Source organism: Mya arenaria, chromosome 8 (assembly GCF_026914265.1).
Source record: "Mya arenaria isolate MELC-2E11 chromosome 8, ASM2691426v1".
NCBI classification, from domain to species: Eukaryota; Metazoa; Mollusca; class Bivalvia; order Myida; family Myidae; genus Mya; species Mya arenaria.
Genome location: NC_069129.1, coordinates 36,397,880 through 36,422,761, shown reverse-complemented (window position 1 = coordinate 36,422,761; position 24,882 = coordinate 36,397,880). Strand labels below are relative to the sequence as shown.

Sequence of the window (24,882 nt, the reverse complement as noted above, 5' to 3'; positions counted from 1 at the left end):
GTAGTAAGACCCTCTATATATTCAGGTAATAACTACAGTGTTAAAGGCACCCCTCGTAGTGTAAGACTGTAGTAAGACCCTCTATATATTCAGGTAATAACTACAGCCTCAAAGGCACCCCTCGTAGTGTAAGACTGTAGTAAGACCCTCTATACATTCAGGTAGTAACTACAGTGTTAAAGGCACCACTCGTAGTGTAAGACAGTAGTAAGACCCTCTATACATTCAGGTAATAACTGCAGTGTTAAAGGCACCCCTCGTAGTGTAAGACTGTAGTAAGACCCTCTACACATTCAGGTAGTAACTACAGTGTTAAAGGCACCCCTCGTAGTGTTAGGCCGTAGTAAGACCCTGCATTCATTTAGGTAGTAACTGCAGTGTCAAAGGTACATGAAAATCCGTTTTTAATGAGGCACCCCTCGATATAAGAAAATATTTATCTTAGCACTTACGTTAAGACTCTCTTCAAATACCCTCTATTGTGTTGAAATGAAATCTGTATCTACATTTTGTCCTATTATCAAAATCCAAAACCTTTTGAATGAGTTTCACTATATTTATAAATGACCTGCATAGGTAGTCTTACACTGAAACAGTTGATCAAAAAACTTTACAAAAATGCGATACTCCGATAAAAATTTGTTTAGAAGTTGAACAGCTGTCAACAGTTTAACTGTAAAATAAAACACACACTTAATTATAAAGTTTAATCCATTCCATAGATATACAATGTTTAACACATTTCTTTATTTACGACAATTTTTTAAAGAATAACAAACACTCAAATCACTGCATTCGACATGTCAGACAATATGGATTTGATTCAATGAAATAATTAACTGATTGTTGATTTTTCAGATACCGGTATTTTAATGGGCTCTATCGCGTTATATAGGTCACGTTACATAGGTCACACATCGAAACTGACCAGACGGAATTTTGATTTGAGGCTCTTTATGAGTTGTTTTGTTCAGATTTATTTTATTTGTCCGTGGCATTTTAAAAGTTTGATTTTTCAATAAGAACTGCAAAAGAGAAATGTCATCAAGACCTTACGCAGTGTGCAACCATTATCATCATGGAACTTGCGCATCTTAAAGTGAATAGTATAAGTTATTACAGCATTATATTAATAATTATCGTAGCGAATTGGCATCAGACATTCAAAAACGAGATCCATGATTTTTCATAAACAATTGAAAGGGGAAAATGATCAACTTTGCTGAAAAGGTATATTAACGCTTTCGAAATTTGTGTGATTCTTTGGCTTGAACTATTCAAATTTTACTAATCACACCAATATGATGTTTACGAGCGATTTCCCTTAAATACTTTATAGATACTTTTTAAAATTGGTGCAAATATTTGTTTGATTAATATATCTCGTCCATTGAATAATACAAGAATATTATTTCAAGTTCACATGCACGTATGTCTTTCTGACCATAAAACGCAAACATTCGTTAGTTAGCTGTGTGAAGTTAGCTAAACATACGACATTGGACATTCAAAATCGAATGTTGTGCTGGCACGACATTGGACATTGGACATTCAAAAGTGAAAGTCGTGCTGGCACGACATTGGACATTCAAAAATGAATGTCGTGCCAGGACGACATTTGACATTGGGATTTCAAAAACGTTGGACATTGAACATTAAAAATCGAATGTTGTGCTGGCACGACATTGGACATTCAAAATCGAATGTCGTGCCAGCACAACATTCGATTTTGAATGTCCAATGTCCAATGTCGTGCCAGCACAACATTCGATTTTTATTGTCCAATGTCCAATGTCGTGCTTATCACGACATTCATTTTTGAATGTCCAATGTCCAATGTCGTGCCAGCACAACATTCGATTTTGAATGTCTAATATCCAATGTTGTGATAGCACGACATTCATTTTTGAATGTCCAATGTCGTTCCAGCACAACATTCAATTTTGAATGTTCAATGTCCGATCTAGCACGACATACATTTTTGAAATCCCATTGTCAAATGTCCAATGTCGTGTCAGCACGACTTTCGATGTTGAATGTCCAATGTCCAATGTCGTGCTAGCACGACATTCATTTTTGAAATCCCAATGTCCATTGTCCAATGTCGTGCCAGCACGACATTCATTTTTGAATGTTCAATGTCCAATGTCATTTTAGCACGACTTTTATTTTTGAATGTCCAATGACCAATGTCATGCCATCACGACTTTCAATTTTGAATGTCAAATGTCCAATGTCGTGCCAGCACATCATTCGAACTTGAATGTCCAATGTCGTATGTTTAGCTAACGTCACACAGCTTCGTTAGTTCGGTTAATACAAATTTCTTTAAGCTCGATTACGAAGACATCATTATTAGCTATATGCGACACGAATCATTCTCAAGTCCGTGTCTTAGTTAATAGTAAGACACTAGCACTGGGCCAAGAAATACTTCCGCTGGTAAGGCTTGAACCCGCGACCCGCGATAGGTTGACATCTATACACCACGGAATTGTAATTGAAGAAAATCTCGAGTACTTAAGTAAGTAAATACAGAAACGTCCACCAATTGGTTTGAACTTGCGACTATTGATAACAATCAAATAAGTAATATCAATGTACCCTTGAACCTGTAATTCCCTTGAACCTGTAATTCCCTTCTGTAATTCCCTTGAACCTCTAATTCCCTTGAACCTGTAATTCCCTTGAACCTGTAATTCCCTTCTGTAATTCCCATGAACCTCTAATTCCCTTGAACATGTAATTCCCTTGAACCTGTAATTCCCTTCTGTAATTCCCTTGAACCTCTAATTCCCTTGAACCTGTAATTCCCTTGAACCTGTAATTCCCTTCTGTAATTGCCTTGAACCTCTAATTCCCTTGAACCTGTAATTCCCTTGAACCTGTAATTCCCTTGAACCTGTAATTCCCTTGAACCTCTAATTCCCTTGAACCTGTAATTCCCTTGAACCTGTAATTCCCTTGAACCTCTAATTCCCTTGAACCTGTAATTCCCCTGAACCTGTAATTCCATTGAACCTCTAATTCCCTTGAACCTGTAATTCCCTTGAACCTGTAATTCCCTTCAATGCGACCAGGACTGAGAGCTGGATATTTGCATTAACAAAACTAGAAAGTGCCTTGAAATGGATATTTATAATAAACGGATAATCCCTGCAGATAACAAACACCGACTGAGGTATTCGCACACAATAATTAACAAACGTTTTTTTTGTGACGTTTGGCATGATCTATTTCATTTTGAAATAGAATGTTTTTTTTCATAGAATTACATGTATTGACTGAAAGGATTCGACCTAATACCCATTGTCCGCTTTCCTTGATCTTTTCAGTATATTAAAGGTACTCGCTCATGTTTTTGGACAAAACATAATTTTCCCGGTAATGAATTTTAAAACACTTATTTATCATTATTTACTCTATGATATCGAAAATGCAGAACAATAAATATAGTTCAAGTATAAAAAAGAGTATTTTGGTTTTAGTGGGGTGCGAACCAACGCCTGTAAAGTCAAGATTTTTTTAGAAAAATCGACGGCCATCGGTACTTAAACAAATGAAGTAGATATAGCAATGCATTAATAGCATTACGTTATAAAGTCAATCAACCAATCACGAAACAACTAAGCTGTAATTAAGTGATTATTAGCGTTGTTAACGCTAATGAAAATTGTGTTTTTTACAGACGATATTTGAACAAATATCAACATTTGCTGAATGATTCCAGATGTTGTTATCTTAGTTTTAACACTTCTAATAATTTGCCACATTTTATTTCGTCAGACAAAAAACTGCATTTCACAAAGCGAGTTCCTTTAAAGTGCAAGTAACCAATATCATACCATATATTCATTTTAAAAATCGAAACCAATACCCAATTACCCGAGTTAACTACAGCTATGAATAAAAACCAAACAATGAGTGGGTTCCTCTTAACAAGCTTTCATTATATTTCAATATTTACACACAAAATTAAACCATAAAATTCTGTCTTTCGAAATGCGGAACCACCACTCAGGTTAATTTATTGGCAATTAGCTGCGAGATAAGCCATTTGTAATGAAATAGAAATGTATTAGCGTATGTCCATGGTGCACACGTGACCTTTGTCTTTGTATTGCTCAAGTACATGCAAATGTACTTCATTTTTAGATTTTCTGCGCGTGCGCACAGGTTGTCTTAAGACCGCAAACTCCAAAGAACTACTTCTATTCATGTCGTTTTAACCCAATTTTTTTTGTCTCAATGCGCTCTATGTTTAACAGAATGACGTCGAAACCATAAAGATAGATTGTTCGTTTTGCAGTCCGAGTATGAGTTTTTGCTTGTTCGGCTATTTCCGCGCTGTAATTATGTATCCCGGCGTTTTATTTTTAGCAGAATATAACTATTTTTAGATCGGTATATTTATCAGATTAATGAGGGTCAAAATAATGGAGGCTCTGGTAGGAAGGTAACATAAAGATATTCACTCAGATATTAGTTTAGTCCATGATGTTCCAGAAATTATTACCGACCGCAAGTGTCCCATCGCCTGCAGAATTTGTTATTTTAACCTGACGTGACCCTGAAGCACGCTTATTTGTAATGGTGCTTTTTTATTTTACTTTTATGAGATAAGAAACAAAAATAATTGTCTGAGTGTAAGAATAGTTGTATCTCAGGTTTCGCGTTGCTATTGCTTCAAATACTATACATTGTAATTTACCTGCTACACAATTACAAGATACTATTCATTCTTTGATTTTAGGCGTTTATACTTCTAATGAGATGTTTTCATTTTTTGCATAAAATCTTCGTTCCGGTGTGTTCTTGGCATAGTTTTAGACATTAGGCTTTCAATTTATATAAGCACACATGCCCTGATACGACAGTGAGTCATTCATACGTTTGGTGAAGCAAAGTAGTTCGGATTAAACTTGTAAAACATCCAAAGAGTACGGAGCATTCATAACAGCACTAGTACTATTCCTACACAGGTACTTACATAAAACATTAAAAACATTAAATTTATCAATATTTTTTCTAAGAATGCGCAATCATATTCTTATTCATAGAACAGACAAGTTCCGATAATCTAAAAATAGTTTCAACTACATTAACTGACCGATATTCTAAACATAGTTTCTACATACATTAACTGATCACATGTTTGTCCTCACCGCGGGAAAACGACCATCTGATAAGCTCTGCATTTTGAAAGGTATTGGATTGGCACATTTAAAGATTATTGCTGAAGTTGCTTTGAAACAAATGATTTTCCTTAAACAAAACGTGTATGCTCATAAAAGGAAATGTTATATATGATGTATTATACTCTCCTATCGTATTCTATCTAATCAAAGCAACGAAAAACCTTTAGAAACGATTGAAAGGGGCATGCATTGTAACATGAAATACATTGGGATGGGGGTTACATATACAAAATGACACCAGATGCCATAAAATAGATAAATATATGTTTGTTTCCTCGCCCAATCTGGGCACAAACTCTCCTGACCCTCGGCACAGTTTTCGCTTTTATCTATGTGCCTTTCACCCATTTCCATTGTTCAAATAAAATTTGCAAGTCTAACATATTTGCTTGCAGATAGTCTATCAGCGCATCGCGCTTTGATTAGGCTGTAGGCCGCTAGGCCTGCAGACTTTTATAACCGTATCTCGGAAATCGCATCGGCAGATCGGCATGACATTTTTAACTTTTGACGAATTAATGCCCACACGGGCGTACCAACTTCAGCGCGGTTAGAACTGCGGTGGTCAACGACCTAATTTACATTTACATTAACATCGAACATACCCCGTAGGCAAAAGCTACGGACTGCGTTCTGCATATTAATTAGCTTGCTATAAATAACGCTGTAATGAGTTCTCAATCTATGTTATGCGGTTAATATAGCTCGAATAAGCTGCGTTTTGTGTAATATAACACAAATGAATTGAACAATAAGCAATTATTTTAATATCGACGAGTTACAGAACGCAATATAAGAAGCAGAATCCTATATATACCTGTGTTTCGTTTAGAATAGAATGTGGGTCATCGTATCCGGACATGTGTATATATATACTCCCCGGAAATAAACTCTGCGAAGTCGTTAAAACCCGGAAAATTATGGATCGTATTATGATGCAATTAAATGCTAATTAGGCGTTAAATGTAAATCCTTTTTTTGGGGGGGGGGGGGGGGGTGGGGATTTTAGTTATTTCAAGAGTATATTTTCTATGTTTTAAATTTCTTGACATTTTTTTTTACTGAGATTGTTAGATTATAGTCATTATACATGTGTTTGTAAATTGTGTGTCGGATAAAATCATTCTCTTGTGTAAGTACATACTAACTACCTTTTAACTATTAATAAATGAATATTATACATGTTTGCCACTCAAATTAAATGGCGTAAAACGTTGACAGGTTATCAACCTGCGACAATTTGTGTCATAGTCATGTAATGCCGAACGGAAAGTATGTGAATATTTCTCAGTTTGTCTCAGTAATGTCAGTGCAATATCTTCAGCATGTAGTATGATGCATATGCATATATTTTTTTCCATGAGTGATTTACGTTGAGGGCATAATTAAGATACATGTGTGTACATCAAACATACAGGAAATAAATAGTATGTGGGTGATTTGAGCTAGAGGTATTTGGCGTTGTAGAAAGAAGGTTTAAACATAAATCTAATTAATATGTCCAATGCATTTTGTTGGAAAAACCCTGGTAGTAAATTAAATTCGCTTAAGTCAAGTTTCAAGTGTAGAGTAGATTCTACTAACTTCCTTAACGCCCTATCCGTGGCAGTGCATTGTACATGAAACCAAAGCTCCAGATAAGGGTTAAATATGATATTGAGAATTACTCCATACCTTATTAGTAACTACATTTATTTGGCGTAGTCCACACTTCAAGTGACTTATACTGCATGATCTCATTGGGAATCAACTTTAAACTCTAAAAGTGTTCGCGAAGGAACTTATGAGCGAGCATATACTATCGTTAAATGTTTATGTTTATAATTATGTTTTACAATTACTTAACTATACTCACAAAAAGTTGCAGGCCGAAAGCCATTCAACGCTATGAGCGCTTTGATTACTTTAAGCAAATACTAAGATGAATTACACCCGGTTTATCTCCTTAACGCAGTGATCTTCCCTAACAAAAAATGATAGCTTTGTCACATATTGTTACTTTTCGCATTGTATTTATTTTCAAAATGTCAACAATTCCATCAAATATTAGAGACTTGAGTAGAAAGTTAATGGTTCCGGATGGCGCGATCTTGACTGACCCATTGGCACCGCTATAGTCGGAAACGTATGCCTGAAACAGCTTTTAGCCTCGGGATTTTTCCTTTCCAGCCCAATGTGAATGCATATTAAAAACAAATAATTTCGCAGGCGTCGAATATATGATCTAGTGGAAAGACACCACTTGACAGTTATCTGAGGGCTCGCTGGTGCCCTACCTCACCGCTAATACACTAATAGTCTTCCGGGAAGGAAGTTAGGCAGGGGTCCATGTGACTGTGCTATATATACACTGGCCCACGTTTCTAAAGGACTAGGATAGCTCTTACTAGGGTTCGATCTCTCTGTGCTCTATGTCCCACAATCTTACTAGACTAACACTTTTACTTGAGCCGACGCCCATGGATAAACGCACACCCGTTATCCCGGAAGTTCCCAGCGCATTGCTGTATACAGAAGTATATACAGATATATGGTTTAGCATCCGTGTGGACATCAGACCCAGGTAAAATACTCCTTTAAGTAAAACAATCATGTACATATTATATTTTTTTGGGACCACGATTGTACATTTTTTTAAATGATATTAAACAAGAAAATTCGTTGAATTGATATCCCCCGCTTGATTAAGCAAAGTTCATGGATTGGAAATGAAAAGTAGGTGGAATATTCCTATATTAAAATGTAATATGGCTGTAGAGAAATGGACTGTTATGAACGTTGGATATAAGTTTGAGTTTGTTTGGAATTATTTGAAATGAAAGTTTTGTATATAGAGTAACATTTGTAATAGTTTCTATGAATTTGAATGATTTCAAACTGAAAGATCAGATATGTCTGAAGTGATAACAGTAAATAGTGGAAAATGACATTTTAAGTTACCTGTTGATCATGTTCTCTGTGTGTTATTTTCAAGCTCATAGGAGCTTCATGTTGGTGATTATTGATTATAACCTATCATAATCGATTATAATGGAAGTTGATGGAAGTAAATCATCATAAAATACATATATTTATTATCATGTGTTCAGTCATACATGTATGAACATAATCCGACCAGTCACTACCCGGAAATGGTTTCGGACAAGATTTTTGTAAGATTTGACCGAGTGACCTAATTTGTTATCACATGTGACTCAGTTTTAAACATGTCAAAGAGTTCATCAAGGAAAAAATTCTGATCACGTTTCATGGCCATACATAATGCCTCTAATGTGTTCCAAAGATTTTTCTAAGATTTGACCTTGTGACCTAGTTTTTGACCCCATGTGACTCACTTTTACAAGTGGTCGTGCTTTGATGAAGGGGAACATTCTGACTAAGTTTGAACATTTTTTGATCAATGCCTACCAAGATATGGCCCCAAATGGACGGAATGACGGACGGACGGACAACGCCAAAACAATATCCCCCTCCCGAAACCTTCGGTTCGGCGGGGGATAATAAGGACCATACGTGTACATATTATGTTCAATAAGGACCACATGTGTACCTATAATGCTCAATTAGGACCATACGTGTACATATTATGTTTAATAAGGACCACATGTGTACCTATAATGCTCAAATAGGACCATACGTGTACATATTATGTTCAATAAGGACCACATGTGTACCTATAATGCTCAATTAGGACCATACGTGTACATATTAAGTTCAATAAGGACCACATGTGTACCTATAATGCTCAATTAGGACCATACGTGTACATATTATGTTCAATAAGGACCACATGTGTACCTATAATGCTCAATAAGGACCATACGTGTACATATTATGTTCAATTATGAGTTGAAGTTATTGAACTAAAGGCAAAACTCACGGACACTACCAGTCAAGTTGTGGCGCTATATTCATGTGACTGATGGTACAATTATTAAATTTTATTAAAGGGGAATAATCACTTTATTCAATGTATAAACCAACAAGAACGTGTTTTCTATCAATTTAAACGAACATACTAGTAGAGTTCCCTTGGTTCTAATCCCTGAAAAATGCACAGAAGTGATTTTTGTGTTATCGTGTTCTACAACAAGAGCCTGTAATCTAAGAGAAAGTCTAGAAAAATCAAATGGCACTTAATATGTGTCTTATAGAATGTCTTCAATACATTGCACACAACTTGACCATGTTAATGTTTGACTAAAGCTTTGATATGATATGATGCAGTTCCGTTCCATACATGTCTGTTTTCGTGTTTTGAAGAAGTTCTCGGGATATCCCATTCCGTCCTAGCGCGCCGGAAATAAGCACTCTCGCCTCCGCCGGCATCTTTGCTTCCTCGGTGAGAACGTCTGCGAACTGAAGACGCTTGGCTTCAGGGCCGGTCAGACGCTTGGCGTACACCAAAGCCTCCTTCTGTGCGATTCCGGGCGGAATCTTGGACCTAAAGCCAACACAGAGAAGATAATAAAACATGGTTCAATGCAATAAAAACTGGAAAAGTAAAATTTCTGCGTTGAACTACCAATTCTTTGCTTTGGTCATAGTTAGTGAAAATGTTCATTGATTGGTCAATATTTATCAAGTAATAACTACCCAAAAATGTGCAACCTTGCCGAAATATTCATTGTGAACATTTTATCGAAAATTAATATTATTGCCTGTAAAGAGAAAATGTGTAATAGACTGAAATCGAACCCAAGACCACTCCCACTACCGGTAGACACTTTCATGATTCTTTGATGACCTTTTGACATTTTGCCGGATATACATTTTTGCGTGCTTTATATATTACCGAGAGCATCGTAATCCAAGTTGAGCAAAACCAGAGTCACATCACTACATCCCATACCACACATCACTACACCCCATACCACACATCACTACACCCCATACCACACATCACTACATCACATACCACACATCACTACACCCCATACCACACATCACTACACCCCATACCACACATCACTACACCTCATACCACACATCACTACATCCCATACCACACATCACTACACCCCATACCACACATCACTACACCTCATACCACACATCACTACAGCCCATACCACACATCACTACACCCCATACCACACATCACTACACCCCATACCACACATCACTACACCCCATATCACACATCACTACACCCCATACCGCACATCACTACATCCCATACCACACATCACTACACCCCATACCACACATCACTACACTCCATACCACAAATCACTACACCCCATACCACACAACACTACACCCCATACCACACATCGCTACACCCCATACCACACATCACTACACCCCATACCACACATCACTACACTCCATACCACACATCACTACACCCCATACCACACATCACTACACCCCATACCACACATCACTACACCCCATACCACACATCACTACACTCCATACCACACATCACTACACCCCATACCACACATCACTACACCCCATACCACACATCACTACACCCCATACCACACATCACTACACTCCATACCACACATCACTACACCCCATACCACACATCACTACACTCCATACAACACATCACTACACCCCATACCACACATCACTACACCCATACCACACATCACTACACCTCATACCACACATCACTACAGCCCATACCACACATCACTACACCCCATACCACACATCACTACAGCCCATACCACACATCACTACACCCCATACCACACATCACTACACCCCATACCACACATCACTACACCCCATACCACACATCACTACACCCCATACCACACATCACTACACCCCATACCACACATCACTACACCCCATACCACACATCACTACACCCCATATCACACATCACTACACCCCATGCCACACATCACTACACCCCATATCACACATCACTACACTCCATACCACACATCACTACACCCCATACCACACATCACTACACCCCATACCATACATCACTACACCTCATACCATCACTACACCCCATACCACACATCACTACATCCATACCACACATCACTACACCCCATACCACACATCACTACACCCCATACCACACATCACTACACCCCATACCACACATCACTACACCCCATACCACACATCACTACACCCCATACCACACATCACTACATCCCATACCACACATCACTACACTCCATACCACACATCACTACACCCCATACCACACATCACTACACCCCATACCACACATCACTACACCCCATACCACACATCACTACACCCCATACCACACATCATTACACCCCATACCACACATCACTACACCCCATACCACACATCACTACAGCCCATACCACACATCACTACACCCCATACCACACATCACTACACCCCATATCACACATCACTACACCTCATACCACACATCACTACACCCCATACCACACATCACTACACCCCATACCACACATCATTACATCTAATACCACACATCACTACATCCTATACCACACATCAATACACCCCATACCACACATCACTACACCCCATACAACACATCACTACAACCCATACCACACATCACTACATCCCATACCACACATCACTACACCCCATACCACACATCACTACACCCATACCACACATCACTACACCCCATACCACACATCACTACAGCCCATACCACACATCACTACACCCCATACCACACATCACTACACCCCATACCACACATCACTACATCCCTTACCACACATCACTACACCCCATACCACACATCACTACATCCCATACCACACATCACTACACCCCATACCACACATCACTACACCCCATACCACACATCACTACACCCCATACCACACATCACTACATCCCATACCACACATCACTACACCCCATACCACACATCACTACATCCCATACCACACATCACTACACCCCATACCACACATCACTACACCCCATACCACACATCACTACATCCCATACCACACATCACTACATCCCATACCACACATCACTACACCCCATACCACACATCACTACACCCCATACCACACATCACTACATCCCTTACCACACATCACTACACCCCATATCACACACTACTGACTCTAACACTGGCATCTACCGTTAGCACACATTACCAATACATTCTGTTTATAGCCACAAAATGAAACAGGGCGTTACTTCTAGCACCGGGGATGCTATAAAATGAAGGAAGAGTGTACCGACGAATGCCGATCAATGAAGCAGTAACTTCGAGCATGGGGGGAATCACCTTACGAATCAGGACGTTACTCCGAGCAGCGGGAATACCACCATATGAGTTAGGCCGTAACTTTGAGCACCACGGAATGTCAATCAGTGAAGTAGGGAGTAACTTCGAGCAGCGGGGAATGTCGAGCAATGAAGTAGGACGTAACTTAGAGCACCGGGGAATGTCGTTCAATGAACTAGTGCGTAACTTCGAGCACCGGGGAATGTCGTTCATTGAAGTTGAACGTAACTTCGAGCGACGGGGAATGTCGATCAATGAAGTAAGGCGTAACTTCGAGCACGGGGAAATGTCGACCAATGAAGTGGGGCGTAACTTTGAGCACCGGGGAATGTCGACCAATGAAGTAGGGCGTTACTTTGAGCACCGGGGAATGTCGATCAATGAAGTAGGGCGTAACTTCGAGCACCGGGGAATGTCGACCAATGATGTAGGGCGTTACTTTGAGCACCGGGGAATGTCGACCAATGAAGTGGGGCGTAACTTTGAGCACCGGGGAATATCGATTAATGAAGTAAGGCGTAACTTCGAGCACGGGAGAATGCCGACCAATGTAGTAGGGCGTAACTTTGAGCACCGGGGAATGTCGTTCAATGAATAAATGCGTAACTTCGAGCACCGGGGAATGTCGACCAGAGAAGTAGGGCGTAACTTCGAGCACCGGGGAATGTCGACCAATGAAGTAGGGCGTTACTTTGAGCACCGGGAATGTCGACCACTGAAGTAGTGCGTAACTTTGAGCACCAGGCAATGTCGATCAATGAAGTAGTGCGTAACTTTGAGCACTAGGGGGTGCTATAAAATGAAGAAAGGTTGTACCGACGAATGCCGATCAATGAAGCAGTTACTTCGAGCATGGGGGGGGGATCACCCAACGAGGCAGGGCGTTACTCCGATCAGCGGGAATACCACCCAAAGAAGTAGGCCGTAACTTTGAGCCACACGGAATGTCGATCAATGAAGAAGGGCGTAACTTCGAGCAACGGGGAATGTCGATCAATGAAGTAAGGCGTAACTTCGAGCACGAGGTAATGTCGATCAATGAAGTAGTGCGTAACTTTGAGCACCGTGGATATCGATCAATGAAGTAGGGCGTAACTTCGAGCACCGGGAATGTCGACCAATGAAGAAGGGCGTAACTTTGAGCAACGGGGAATGTCGATCAATGAAGTGGGGCGTAACTTTGAGCACCGGGGAATGTCGATCAATGAACTTTGAGCAACGGGGAATGTCGACTTATAAAGTAGGGCGTAACTTCGAGCATCGGGGAATGTCGACGTATGAAGAAGGGCGTATCTTGGATTACCGGGGAATGTCGACCAATGAAGTAGGGCGTAACTTCGATCAACGGGAATACTATTAAGAATAGTTGTGAATCTGGCTTCGTAGTAAATTTACGTTTAATCACTCTAACTTACAAAGTGTTCAAGCGTTCAAACGATCTATGAGATGTTGCGCGTATCCGCACACCGTCATTTTGTGATATTGTTGGTGTCTTCATTCGGATGTATACAGTATATGTCAGTAAAATTTAAGAAAAGTGTGATTTTAATGGATATAAAAATCCTGTTATTTTCTCAAAACTTTAAATGAATAAGTTTATTTTCTAAAGAAATAAGGACGCATTTACTGACTTAATCCCGAGCAAAATTTTCGACAACACCTCAGTATGACGGAATACAGATACGCACAGCTCGAAAGGATGCGAGTGTACGCTTGGACACGGTTAACCTTACTTGGCTACTTTAAGTAGGTTATCGCCGAAGCGCATCCCGATAGCCGTCTCCGGCCAACAGAGCCAGCCGCGGTCAGGCCGCATCAACCGGAAGTCGCAGGCGAGCGCCAGGAACGCCCCCGCACCAAATGCATGGCCTGCAAACAAACATTGCGTTTAAAAATATGCGTTTAAAAATATATCTGCTAACCAAGAAGTGAGTTAGGAACATAACACCGAACATAGTGCATGCATACCAAGAATCAATGACCTGAACGTAAATATTTGCACCAAGAATCAATGACCTGAACGTAAATATTTGGTCAAAAGATGCATACATTTATAAATAAACAACCCGGCAATCTATTGATCTGCTTCATACATTCTTGCATATGTCTGAAATGAAATTGTGAGTCCAACATGATGCACGTGTTCCCAGCAGTGTCGTTTGATTGGAATGAACTCCTGCTTTGGTTTCATATGACCTAAGCAAAATTTACTGACATTTAACCTAAAGTATTTATTTTTTCTTCAGATTTATCAAAAAGGTCATACCATTGAGTGCATTCCCATCCAGACGTGACCGCGTTTATAGGGATAAATGTTTACAATATTCAATGGACAAGCGTATATGGATATTTTTTAGATTGTAAGACAATTGAATACTTAGTACATATCTTTCAACTTTCTTTATTCTATGTTGTAACGGAACCGTTTTGATTTCCATGAATAGTTGAACAATTGATACATAACGTTAATTATAAAGAAGTTTTAGCCAGTTAACGGTTATCTACCAACTTATTCACTTGCTTTTTATCATACAGCCGCCTCTTTGATGTCATGCATCAAAATTCGTCTTGCATTCGACGGTTTACTAGAGAGGTTGCGAACGCAACTTGTATGGGTACGCGTACTACTTAATGTGCGCTACGTCATCCAAATACGTATACTCTGTACAAGCGTTAAATTTGGGATCTACGTCATACATGTTGGAGACGACTCGTTCGAAGTAACGGTTATGACAACAATATATTAATCACGAGGAAAACATTTTATACGCGAATCGAAGAGCCTACTGGGAAAACGTGGAAATAGACATTTTGAAAGTGACGTTTAGACGCATCTGCACGTACAAGTACACGTACAAGATGTTTTTCGCAATAAATATATTTACTTAGAAGTGTCGATGACCAAGCTTGTGCCTGAAACTTGAACCTGTTACTCTGGCCCACAATTTCTCGAAACTTCTTTAGCTTAACAGGCTGAAGTCGCTTATTTCAATTAGCCAAAATACATACTAATGGATTTTGATAAATGAAAAAAAAATTCTTCTAATAAGCATACAGATTTTTCTTATATAATTTCTAAAAACTTTTAAAGAAGTAAATATAACGCATGTTGTAGAACAACAAAAATAGTGAGTTTAGCTAAATCCTGTTATAAGGGACTGAAGAAGTTTCGAGAAAATGGGGCCCGGGTTTATGTTATAAATGATGAATTATAAAAAGAATATATATGCAAAAAGCTACAGAAACATGCTCAGTAGCAAAAAATTTAAACATAAACCCGGTTTAGTGGCAATGGGCAAACGCCAAAGACATAGAACACAAAATCACAAACAGGGAACATAGAACAGCACAAAACTCTACAAACAGCAAAGTGCATAAATACTATATATATATAAATATAAAAAAAAACTAACACAAACTTTTGTATTTGTTTCTGTGAGATCAATCATTTATTCGAATAGCTTAACCCACAGCGTTTAGTTATGTATAAACAGTAAAGTTCTGTGGTTTCGATAACCCTCTTCCCACCCTTTTACCATTTATGAGGGCGGCTGTTGGAACCGGGAACACAAGAACACGGACCAGCATTCTGTGGAGGCCGTCCATGAATTTCCGCCGCGAGTCGCCTTCCTGTTCGCCCAGCCAGTTTAAGTCGATCCCGTTAGAGAAAAATCGGCCCATTCCCTTGATCAGTAAACCCTTCGTGTTCTTGTTCCTGAATACAGAAATTGCAGCTCAAATTCACTTATATGGAGGTTATTCGTTGCCAAAAGTCCCAAAGTGTATGTGTGTATTTTATGAATGTATCATTGATGATTAACCAATGTACATTTCACAAATGCCAACTCATTTCACGCTGTACATTTTCATTTTTCATTGTGCGCGAGTTTTATTCTCGTTGCATCTGTTCAACAAAAGATTCAGTCGTGATTAGTGAGATGGTAAACACTCGCCATTCTGTGAAAGTCATTTTTAGGTCGCGGGTTTTATACGACAGATTTCAGTTCGTTGTTCTACGAAGTACATTGTATGATGGTGACTTTTCTTTCGCAGTTGTACATGTAAATTATACAGTAAATCTATTTATAAAACAAACTGGACCTAAACTAGAATAAATCATCATGGTCCGAAGTGTCCCTGAGCAAGGTTCGAAGTGTCTGATCTGTATTTGTCGTGGTTTGAAATGTCTTGATACATTTTGGTTACTGTACCGGAAATAAAATCAAAACCACTTCACGGCGGCCTTTTTTCTTATTTTCCAGCTTGAAACGATTTTTTTTATACGAAGGACCAGGTAAGTCTAATAGAGTACGGTAGTAACAGTTAATTTGTAACAACCACATAGATGCTATTTCATTTATTGCTAATAAACAAAATTACTTGCTACTACCTTTTAATACTACTAGCGGATTTAGGAGGGGCGTACGGTGACGGCGCGCGCCCCCTCTAAAATCGCCCATGTTTACTTTTTACTTCTGAATCAATATAAAAGAAAAAAAGTAATAGTACACGCTCAAAAAAACGCCTGGACTCCGGACTTTTTTCAAATTTGGTGAAGTGGCCACTGCCCTTTTGGAGCGGAAAAATCGCACGTTTTTTTCTCATGAATGGAAAAAAAGGCTCACTATATCTCTATTTATTTATGCATTTGAAATCCCCCACTTGATTGTTTATGCGTATGGTTTACAATTAGGGGCTAGTCATTCAAAAATGCCGTCAAAGCGTGGACGGCATTTTACAATGACTAAGTCAGGGGCGTACCTGAAGGAAGCATTTTGAACTTTACGCCTATATATTTAACTAAGGATTCGTCATTTACAGATATTTCATTAGATTCTTAATACATCAAATAGTGCGGGAGCCGGAAAGGTGTCCCTCTTTCAAGAATATTAAAAAGGGTTTTCACAGATCCATATTCGAGCATTTTTTACGCCAGCAGTCCTTGAAATTACCATAAAAAACAACACTGTCACATACATTATTAGTCCTATAGTCCTAGGCCGCTAACTTAATCGCGTCAGATCGATCATTTGTGTGTATAAAACAGTACACCTATCATTGTTCTAGAAGAATACGCATACAAAAATGCTCTGAAATAGAAAACAATTTAAGGCCGCTATGTTAATTTATGTATAAAAAACCTTGATTTACCATTGTTGTCAAAGAAAAGGCATGAACAATTCCTTTGAAATAGAGAAAAAAATCGGTCGCCCAATTCACGCCGCTAGGCCGCTAACTTCACGCCGTAACGCCGCTAATATAAGCCGCTAACTTCACGCCGCTAGGCCGATATCTTCACCTACATTATTTGAATGATAAACTTATTATATTATTAAAAGCGAAAGTAAGACTGATTCACAGAAAACAGTAAAATTTTGAAGTCACCCAAAGCACCTTATAAATATCGGAATAACATATTTGTTGCTTACTCTAAAACTTTATCCAAAGCCCTGTTCCATTCATCAATGATCGACAACTGGAACCTGTTTTCTCCATTCATCATCTGTATGGTAGCAAAACCATCCTCCTCAAAGGACACTTGTAAAGTGTCCACCATACTTGTGTGCAGCCTCTTCACCGAATATAACTGCTATATGCAATCCAACAACGAAAGCAAAAACTCATTTGCTGTACACAAAATTTAAATGTTAGTCGATATAAACAGTAATCATCTAAATGTCCGAACTAAATACTGTCCAAAACGATCTCAATAATGACCCAAAATAATGGGTTAACATTTAGAACTATTCAATGTTTAAGAAGCTATAGATGTGTAAACTAGGATATCTTCTGCTCCGCCTCGTATATATCAATCGGTTTATATTCTAAACAGTAAAGACCTTTTTAATAACATATTGTTTATTGATACTGTATAATAATAACGCATTAACGTTTAAGTTTAAATAACATTTTAATAATCTTATAGTCTTAACTACAATAATGAGACCCAAAATTATGGTGGCATATAACTGCCGTAAGATAACCTGTTACGTTCGCGAATTGTTTCGTGTTAACGACTTAATTTTCGCGATAATAATCTAGTTATCTAGTTAATATTCGCAAAACTTTTTCGTTAAAATAAATTTCATAATACTAAAAACTGGCCTGAAACGGTACCCAGAACTGCCACCTGTTACCTTTTTTAGCTGTACAACATTAACAGTTACCCTTTTTAGCTGTACAACATTAAAAGTTACCCTTTTTAGCTGTACAACATTAACTGTTACCCTTTTTAGCTGTACAACATTAACAGTTACCCTTTTTAGCTGTACAACAGTTACAGTTACCTTTATAGCTGTACAACAGTAACAGTTACCCTTTTTAACTGTACAACATTAACAGTTACCCTTTTTAACTGTACAACATTAACAGTTATCCTTTTTAGCTGTACAACATTAACAGTTACCCTTTTTAGCTGTACAACATTAACAGTTACCCTTTTTAACTGTACAACATTAACAGTTACCCTTTTTAACTGTACAACATTAACAGTTACCCTTTTTAACTGTACAACATTAACAGTTACCCTTTTTAGCTGTACAACAGTAACAGTTACCCTTTTTAGCTGTACAACAGTAACAGTTACCCTTTTTAGCTGTACAACATTAACTGTTACCCTTTTTAGCTGTACAACATTAACAGTTACCCTTTTTAACTGTACAACATTAACAGTTACCCTTTTTAGCTGTACAACAGTTACAGTTACCTTTTTAGCTGTACAACAGTTACAGTTACCTTTTTAGCTGTACAGCAGTAACAGTTACCCTTTTTAACTGTACAACAGTAACAGTTACCCTTTTTAACTGTACAACATTAACAGTTATCCTTTTTAGCTGTACAACAGTTACAGTTACCTTTTTAGCTGTACAACAGTTACAGTTACCTTTTTAGCTGTACAACAGTAACAGTTACCCTTTTTAACTGTACAACAGTAACAGTTACCCTTTTTATCTGTACAACATTAACAGTTATCCTTTTTAGCTGTACAACATTAACAGTTACCTTTTTAGCTGTACAGCTGTACAACAGTTACAGTTACCTTTTTAGCCGTACAACAGTTACAGTTACCTTTTTAGCTGTACAACAGTAACGGTTACCTTTTTAGCTGTTCAACAGTAACAGTTACCCTTTTTAGCTGTACAACAGTAACAGTTACCCTTTTTAACTGTACAACATTAACAGTTACCCTTTTTAACTGTACAACATTAACAGTTACCCTTTTTAGCTGTACAACATTAACAGTTATCCTTTTTAACTGTACAACAGTAACGGTTACCTTTTTAACTGTACAACAGTAACAGTTATCCTTTTTAGCTGTACAACAGTAACAGTTACCCTTTTTAACTGTACAACATTAACAGTTACCCTTTTTAACTGTACAACATTAACAGTTACCCTTTTTAACTGTACAACATTAACAGTTACCCTTTTTAGCTGTACAACATTAACAGTTACCCTTTTTAGCTGTACAACATTAACAGTTACCCTTTTTAGCTGTACAACATTAACAGTTACCCTTTTTAGCTGTACAACAGTAACAGTTACCCTTTTTAACTGTACAACATTAACAGTTACCCTTTTTAACTGTACAACAGTAACAGTTACCCTTTTTAGCTGTACAACAGTAACAGTTACCCTTTTTAACTGTACAACAGTAACGGTTACCTTTTTAGCTGTACAACAGTAACAGTTACCCTTTTTAACTGTACAACATTAACAGTTACCCTTTTTAGCTGTACAACATTAACAGTTACCCTTTTTAGCTGTACAACAGTAACAGTTACCTTTTTAGCTGTACAACAGTAACAGTTACCCTTTTTAACTGTACAACAGTAAGAGTTACCCTTTTTAGCTGTACAACAGTAACAGTTACCTTTTTAGCTGTACAACAGTAATAGGTAACTAGTTATGGTTTGCGAATTCCACTTAATAAGTAACATAATAACTGGTTAAGTATGTAAGATTCGTGTTACAACTTAACTATAAATGCATTTTTTTGGCTTTTAGCAGTAACTGGTTATCTAGTAATGATTTGCGAATTCCAAATTTAAAATAAAAAACAACAACATTTGACCAATGGCGTAGCCTTTTAAAGCAACAAAAGGAAGAATGTCTATATTTTATGCAGAGAAACACAAGTGTTTTTTGTTATATGACGAATACACTTTGTAGTTTAAATATGCAAATATCTAAATGTAAATATGTATTCACACAATCATACTTATTGTATTGATCCTTCTCAGATGCCCGAACGTGCATAATCGTGCATACACTGTTATCAGCCGCTCAGTTAGGCGGTAAAACCAACATTATTTTACCATGAAGGCACTTGTACAACACGGAAAGCGACAAAAAATTAAAATTACGCATTCGAATAATGTTAAAGGAGAAACCATTTTAAACATAAACATTTTAATAAGTGATTGAAATAAGCAGGGATGATATGTATTTATATCAAACATTTTGTCAGAAACACATTAAAGATAAAATAAAACATGTATCACCCACCAAGCGAATGACATTTCGCAATAAACGTTTGAGGGTCAATTAAAGGAGATATGTGGAAAATGTTCATTACTCGTAAGGTTGATATCTAGGTGTGTAATCGCCTTCTTTGAGCTTATAAAGATCTTCCCTCACCCAGTATGGCGTAATGTGCGTAGTCACCTGCAATGAATGGGCAATTTCAGTAATCCTAGCTTGGCAGTAAACCACAGACTTGCATCATGTGATCCTTATCATTAATTTTTCCGACAGGTAAGCGCCTAAATATGTAGCGATTTTGCAAGCGTAGTGCTTCCCCTTGAAAAAGGAAATAACCATCGCGTCTGACCAGCGACCAGTCTAAATATAAAGGCAGCGAATAAAATTGTAGATTATCGTTATAAGAAGCGGACATTCTTTTATAAAAAAAGACATGCTATATATCGATTCTTTAGCTATTCATTGGAATCAAAACGGTTCTTTTATAACGCAGATTAAGGAAAGTTGATAGAAATGTGTTCTTGATAGGTATTCACTTTTCTTACAATCAAATGTTTTATCCATAGACCATTGAACCGTTGTTAACATTATCCCTATGGCCTTCGGGTCGCGTCTTATAATTTATAGTTAAGAGCAAAACCTTTACTGTCGAAAAACCCTTCTGACCCGGGTAGAGAACCGTCTCGAAGCGGTCTTTATTATCCGGGAGTATATCTAAATCGTTGACACACACATTCAAAGTGCTGCCGACTTTTAACATCTTAGCAACTTACGTTGATAAGTGCATGTACAGTTCAGCTCTTCACTGGTGATACTATTTAGAATAAGATCTCTGGCATGAAGTTCAGGGCCAAATTCTTATCAGTACTTTTGTGTGTGTAAGTTTATCATGTTCATAAATAAGCAAAAATGGCGACTTTAATGGTCGAAATTTTGTGTCTGTTTCTGTCTGTGTCCGTCGTTTGCGGGGCGGAGTGTCAGGGCAAGGTCAGTGCAACTTCAATAATGCATTAACAGTCATGTTTTATCCACCCCACGTTAACAGTCATGTTTGTCAAATTTAAACGGCTGGAGTTGCAGCGGAATTTCCAAATACAACATATACACCATTTAATGTATTTGCATTGTTATCATTGACCAAAAACATTACCAAAGAAGATCGAACTTCAATTTTGTTTTGACTTGACTGGCATTCACCTTTTTTCACAACCCGAACATTGACCTTCCATTCAAGCCGAGCCCAGACGCCCGTCAGAATCTGAACCCGATATTTGGTGGGATGCCAACGTTTGTCCGGCAGGTCCGCAACGGGAAACTCTACCAGGCCGGGATCAGCCAGGACTCATTCTACGTCGTCCATGTCTGGGGTAGGTTATTTTGAAAAAAAGGCTCTGGCGGACGGAGGACATTTTTGGTTTCTTGAAATGCATCGTTCTACATTGATCTGTCGCCCGTTCAATAATGTAATATTAGTCGAAAATGGATATTATCTAAGTGTCGTATTTCTGTTAATTTGCTACATTCTGTTATGTGTGTGAATTTAACTTTAGCCAATATTAGAGCTGACAACAAAGTCCAGACATTTGAACATTTCTGCATCTGTGACTTTCCGACAGATTTAAGGTTTTTGAAACGATTAAGATCCTTAAGTGGAAATGGAGCCTAAGTAGGGCCGAACCCTCCCCGCTGTCCTCTAGTCCTCATACACTAAGTCCATGTTCAACACACCAAATTGATCATTCCTTGGTTGTCGGAATGGTTCGGCAAGAAGACAGACATGCCCTGTAATTCGTTTCTGAAAATATGCCATACATAACAAGCACAACGTGCATTATCGGTCCCATCATTCACATTAAATAGAAACGTGCAACACTTTGGATGTAATATATTTTTGCAGGAACCTCTGCTACAGTTTCGTTCACAGCAATAACTGAAAGCAAGTGATTCTACGCTCAGCTCTACTTGAACTTGGTCTCTTTCTGCTTAACCCCATATACATGTTTTATGGGGATCTAGCTGATAAATTCACTCAAGTTCTGCTTTCCTTCGCTAGGGCAAATCACTGCGTCCTGGACGTTCACGTCATGCTATCGACCTATTGGTTGAGGTATTGACTGCTGTGTGTTATGTCGTTTTATAGGCAGCTTTCAGGCGCACTCTTATGTACAAAAATGAACTTGAAACGTAATCGTGCGGTAAACCATGAACACCGTCAATAGCTAAACGAGGTTGATGACAAAAAAGTATAAAGAGTAGCCAGTACGTTTATGTTGTGTCGCATTTATAAGCACACAGGGAACATGAGCTTTCCATATAGACTTTCCATACTTCTCAAAAATACCAAGCATCGAGATCAGCCGGAAAGTGGAAGGAAAAGTAGAAACTGAGGTATGCCAGCCACGGGGGATTGGCAGTAGAGAAGAAGAACTTAGGTATGTGAGTCACGGGGGATTGGCAGAAGAGAAGAAGCGCGTAGGTATATTAGCCACGGGGGCTTGGCAGTAGAGAAGAAGAACTTAGGTATGTAAGTCACGGGGGATTGGCAGATGAGAAGAAGAGCGGTTGTATATTAGCCACGGGGGCTCGGCAGTAGAGAAGAAGAACTTAGGTATGTGAGTCACGGGGGATTGGCAGTAGAAAAGAAGAGCGTAGGTATATTAGCCACGGGGGCTTGGCAGTAAAGAAGAAGAACTTAGGTATGTGAGTCACGGGGGATGGCAGTAGAGAAGAAGAGCGTAGGTTTATTAGCCACGGGGGCTTGGCAGTAGAGAAGAAGAACTTAGGTATGTTAGCCACGGGGGATTGGCAGTAGATAAGTCGAAACTGAGGTATATCAGCCACGGGGCTTGGCAGTAGAGAGGTAGAACTTAAGTGTATTAGCCACGGGGGCTTGGCAGTAGAGAAGAAGAACTTAGGTTTGTTAGTCACGGGCGTTCGGCAGTAGAGAAGACGAAACTGAGGTATGTCACCGACGGGGCTTGGCAGAAGAGAAGTAGAACTTAGATATGTTAGCCACTTGGGCTTGGCAGTAGAGAAGTAGTAACTTGGGTATGTCACCCACGAGGGCTTGGTAGTAGAAAAGTAGAACAAAGGTATATCAGCCACGGGGCTTGGCAGTAGAGAAGTAGAACTTAGGTATGTGAGCCACGGGACTTGGCAGAAGAGAAGCAAAACTTAGGCATGTCAGCCACGGGGGATTGGCAGTAGAGAAGTAGAAACTTAGGTATGTGAGCCACGGGGCTTGTCAGTAGAGAAATAGAACTAAGGTATGTCAGCCACGGGACTTGGCAGTAGAAGTGTAGAACTTAGTCATGTGAGCCACGGGGCATGGCAGTTGAGAAGTAGAAACTGAGGTATGTCAGCCACGGGGCATAGCAGTAGAGAAGTAGAAACTGAGGTATGTCAGCCACGGGGCATAGCAGTAGAGAAGTAGAAACTGAGGTATGTCAGCCACGGGACTTGGCAGTAGAGAAGTAGAACTTAGGTTTGTGAGCCAAGGGGCTTAGCAGTAGAGAAGCAAAACTTAGGTATGTCAGCCACAGGGCTTGGCATTAGAGAAGTAGAACTTAGGTATGCCAGCCACGGGACTTTGCAGTAGATATGTAGAACTGAGGTATGTTAGCCACGGGGCTTGGCAGAAGAGAAGCAGAACTTAGGTATATCAGCCACGGGGCTTGGCAGTTGAGAAGTAGAACTTAGGTAAGTCAGCCACGGGACTTGGAAATTAGAAGTTGAAACTGAGATAATTCAGCCACGTGGCTTGGCAGTAGAGAAGTAGAAACTGAGATATGTAAGCCACGGGGCGTGGCAGCAGAGAAGTAGAAACTGAGATATGTAAGTCACGGGGCATGGCAGTAGAGAAGTAGAAACTGAGATATTTCAGCTACGCGGCTTGGCAGTAGAGAAGTAGAAACTGAGGTATGTCAGCCACGGGGCTTGGCAGTAGAGAAG

General features: G+C 38.9%; 2 protein-coding genes across 2 annotated transcripts in view; one reads left to right on the top strand and one right to left on the bottom strand.

Annotated features, from left to right (window-relative positions):
• Positions 1 to 7,820: 7,820 nt before the first annotated feature.
• On the bottom strand, positions 7,821 to 18,141 carry LOC128244634 (uncharacterized). The gene is made up of 4 exons (XM_052962651.1): positions 17,877 to 18,141; positions 15,984 to 16,162; positions 14,181 to 14,316; positions 7,821 to 9,642 (listed from the first exon to the last, which is right to left on the bottom strand). Exons 1-4 carry the CDS (start codon positions 18,002 to 18,004, stop codon positions 9,399 to 9,401), a joined length of 687 nt encoding a protein of 228 aa, XP_052818611.1. The 5' UTR covers positions 18,005 to 18,141; the 3' UTR covers positions 7,821 to 9,398.
• A 3,633-nt stretch (positions 18,142 to 21,774) lies between these two features.
• Positions 21,775 to 24,882, top strand: part of LOC128242660 (protein dcd1A-like) — a 44,431-nt gene continuing 41,323 nt past the window's right edge. Inside the window, exons 1-2 of the mRNA XM_052959898.1 lie at positions 21,775 to 21,918; positions 22,166 to 22,298. Coding sequence (XP_052815858.1) covers positions 21,841 to 21,918; positions 22,166 to 22,298 — 211 coding nt within the window. The 5' untranslated portion in view covers positions 21,775 to 21,840. The remainder of the gene's footprint in view (positions 21,919 to 22,165; positions 22,299 to 24,882) is intronic.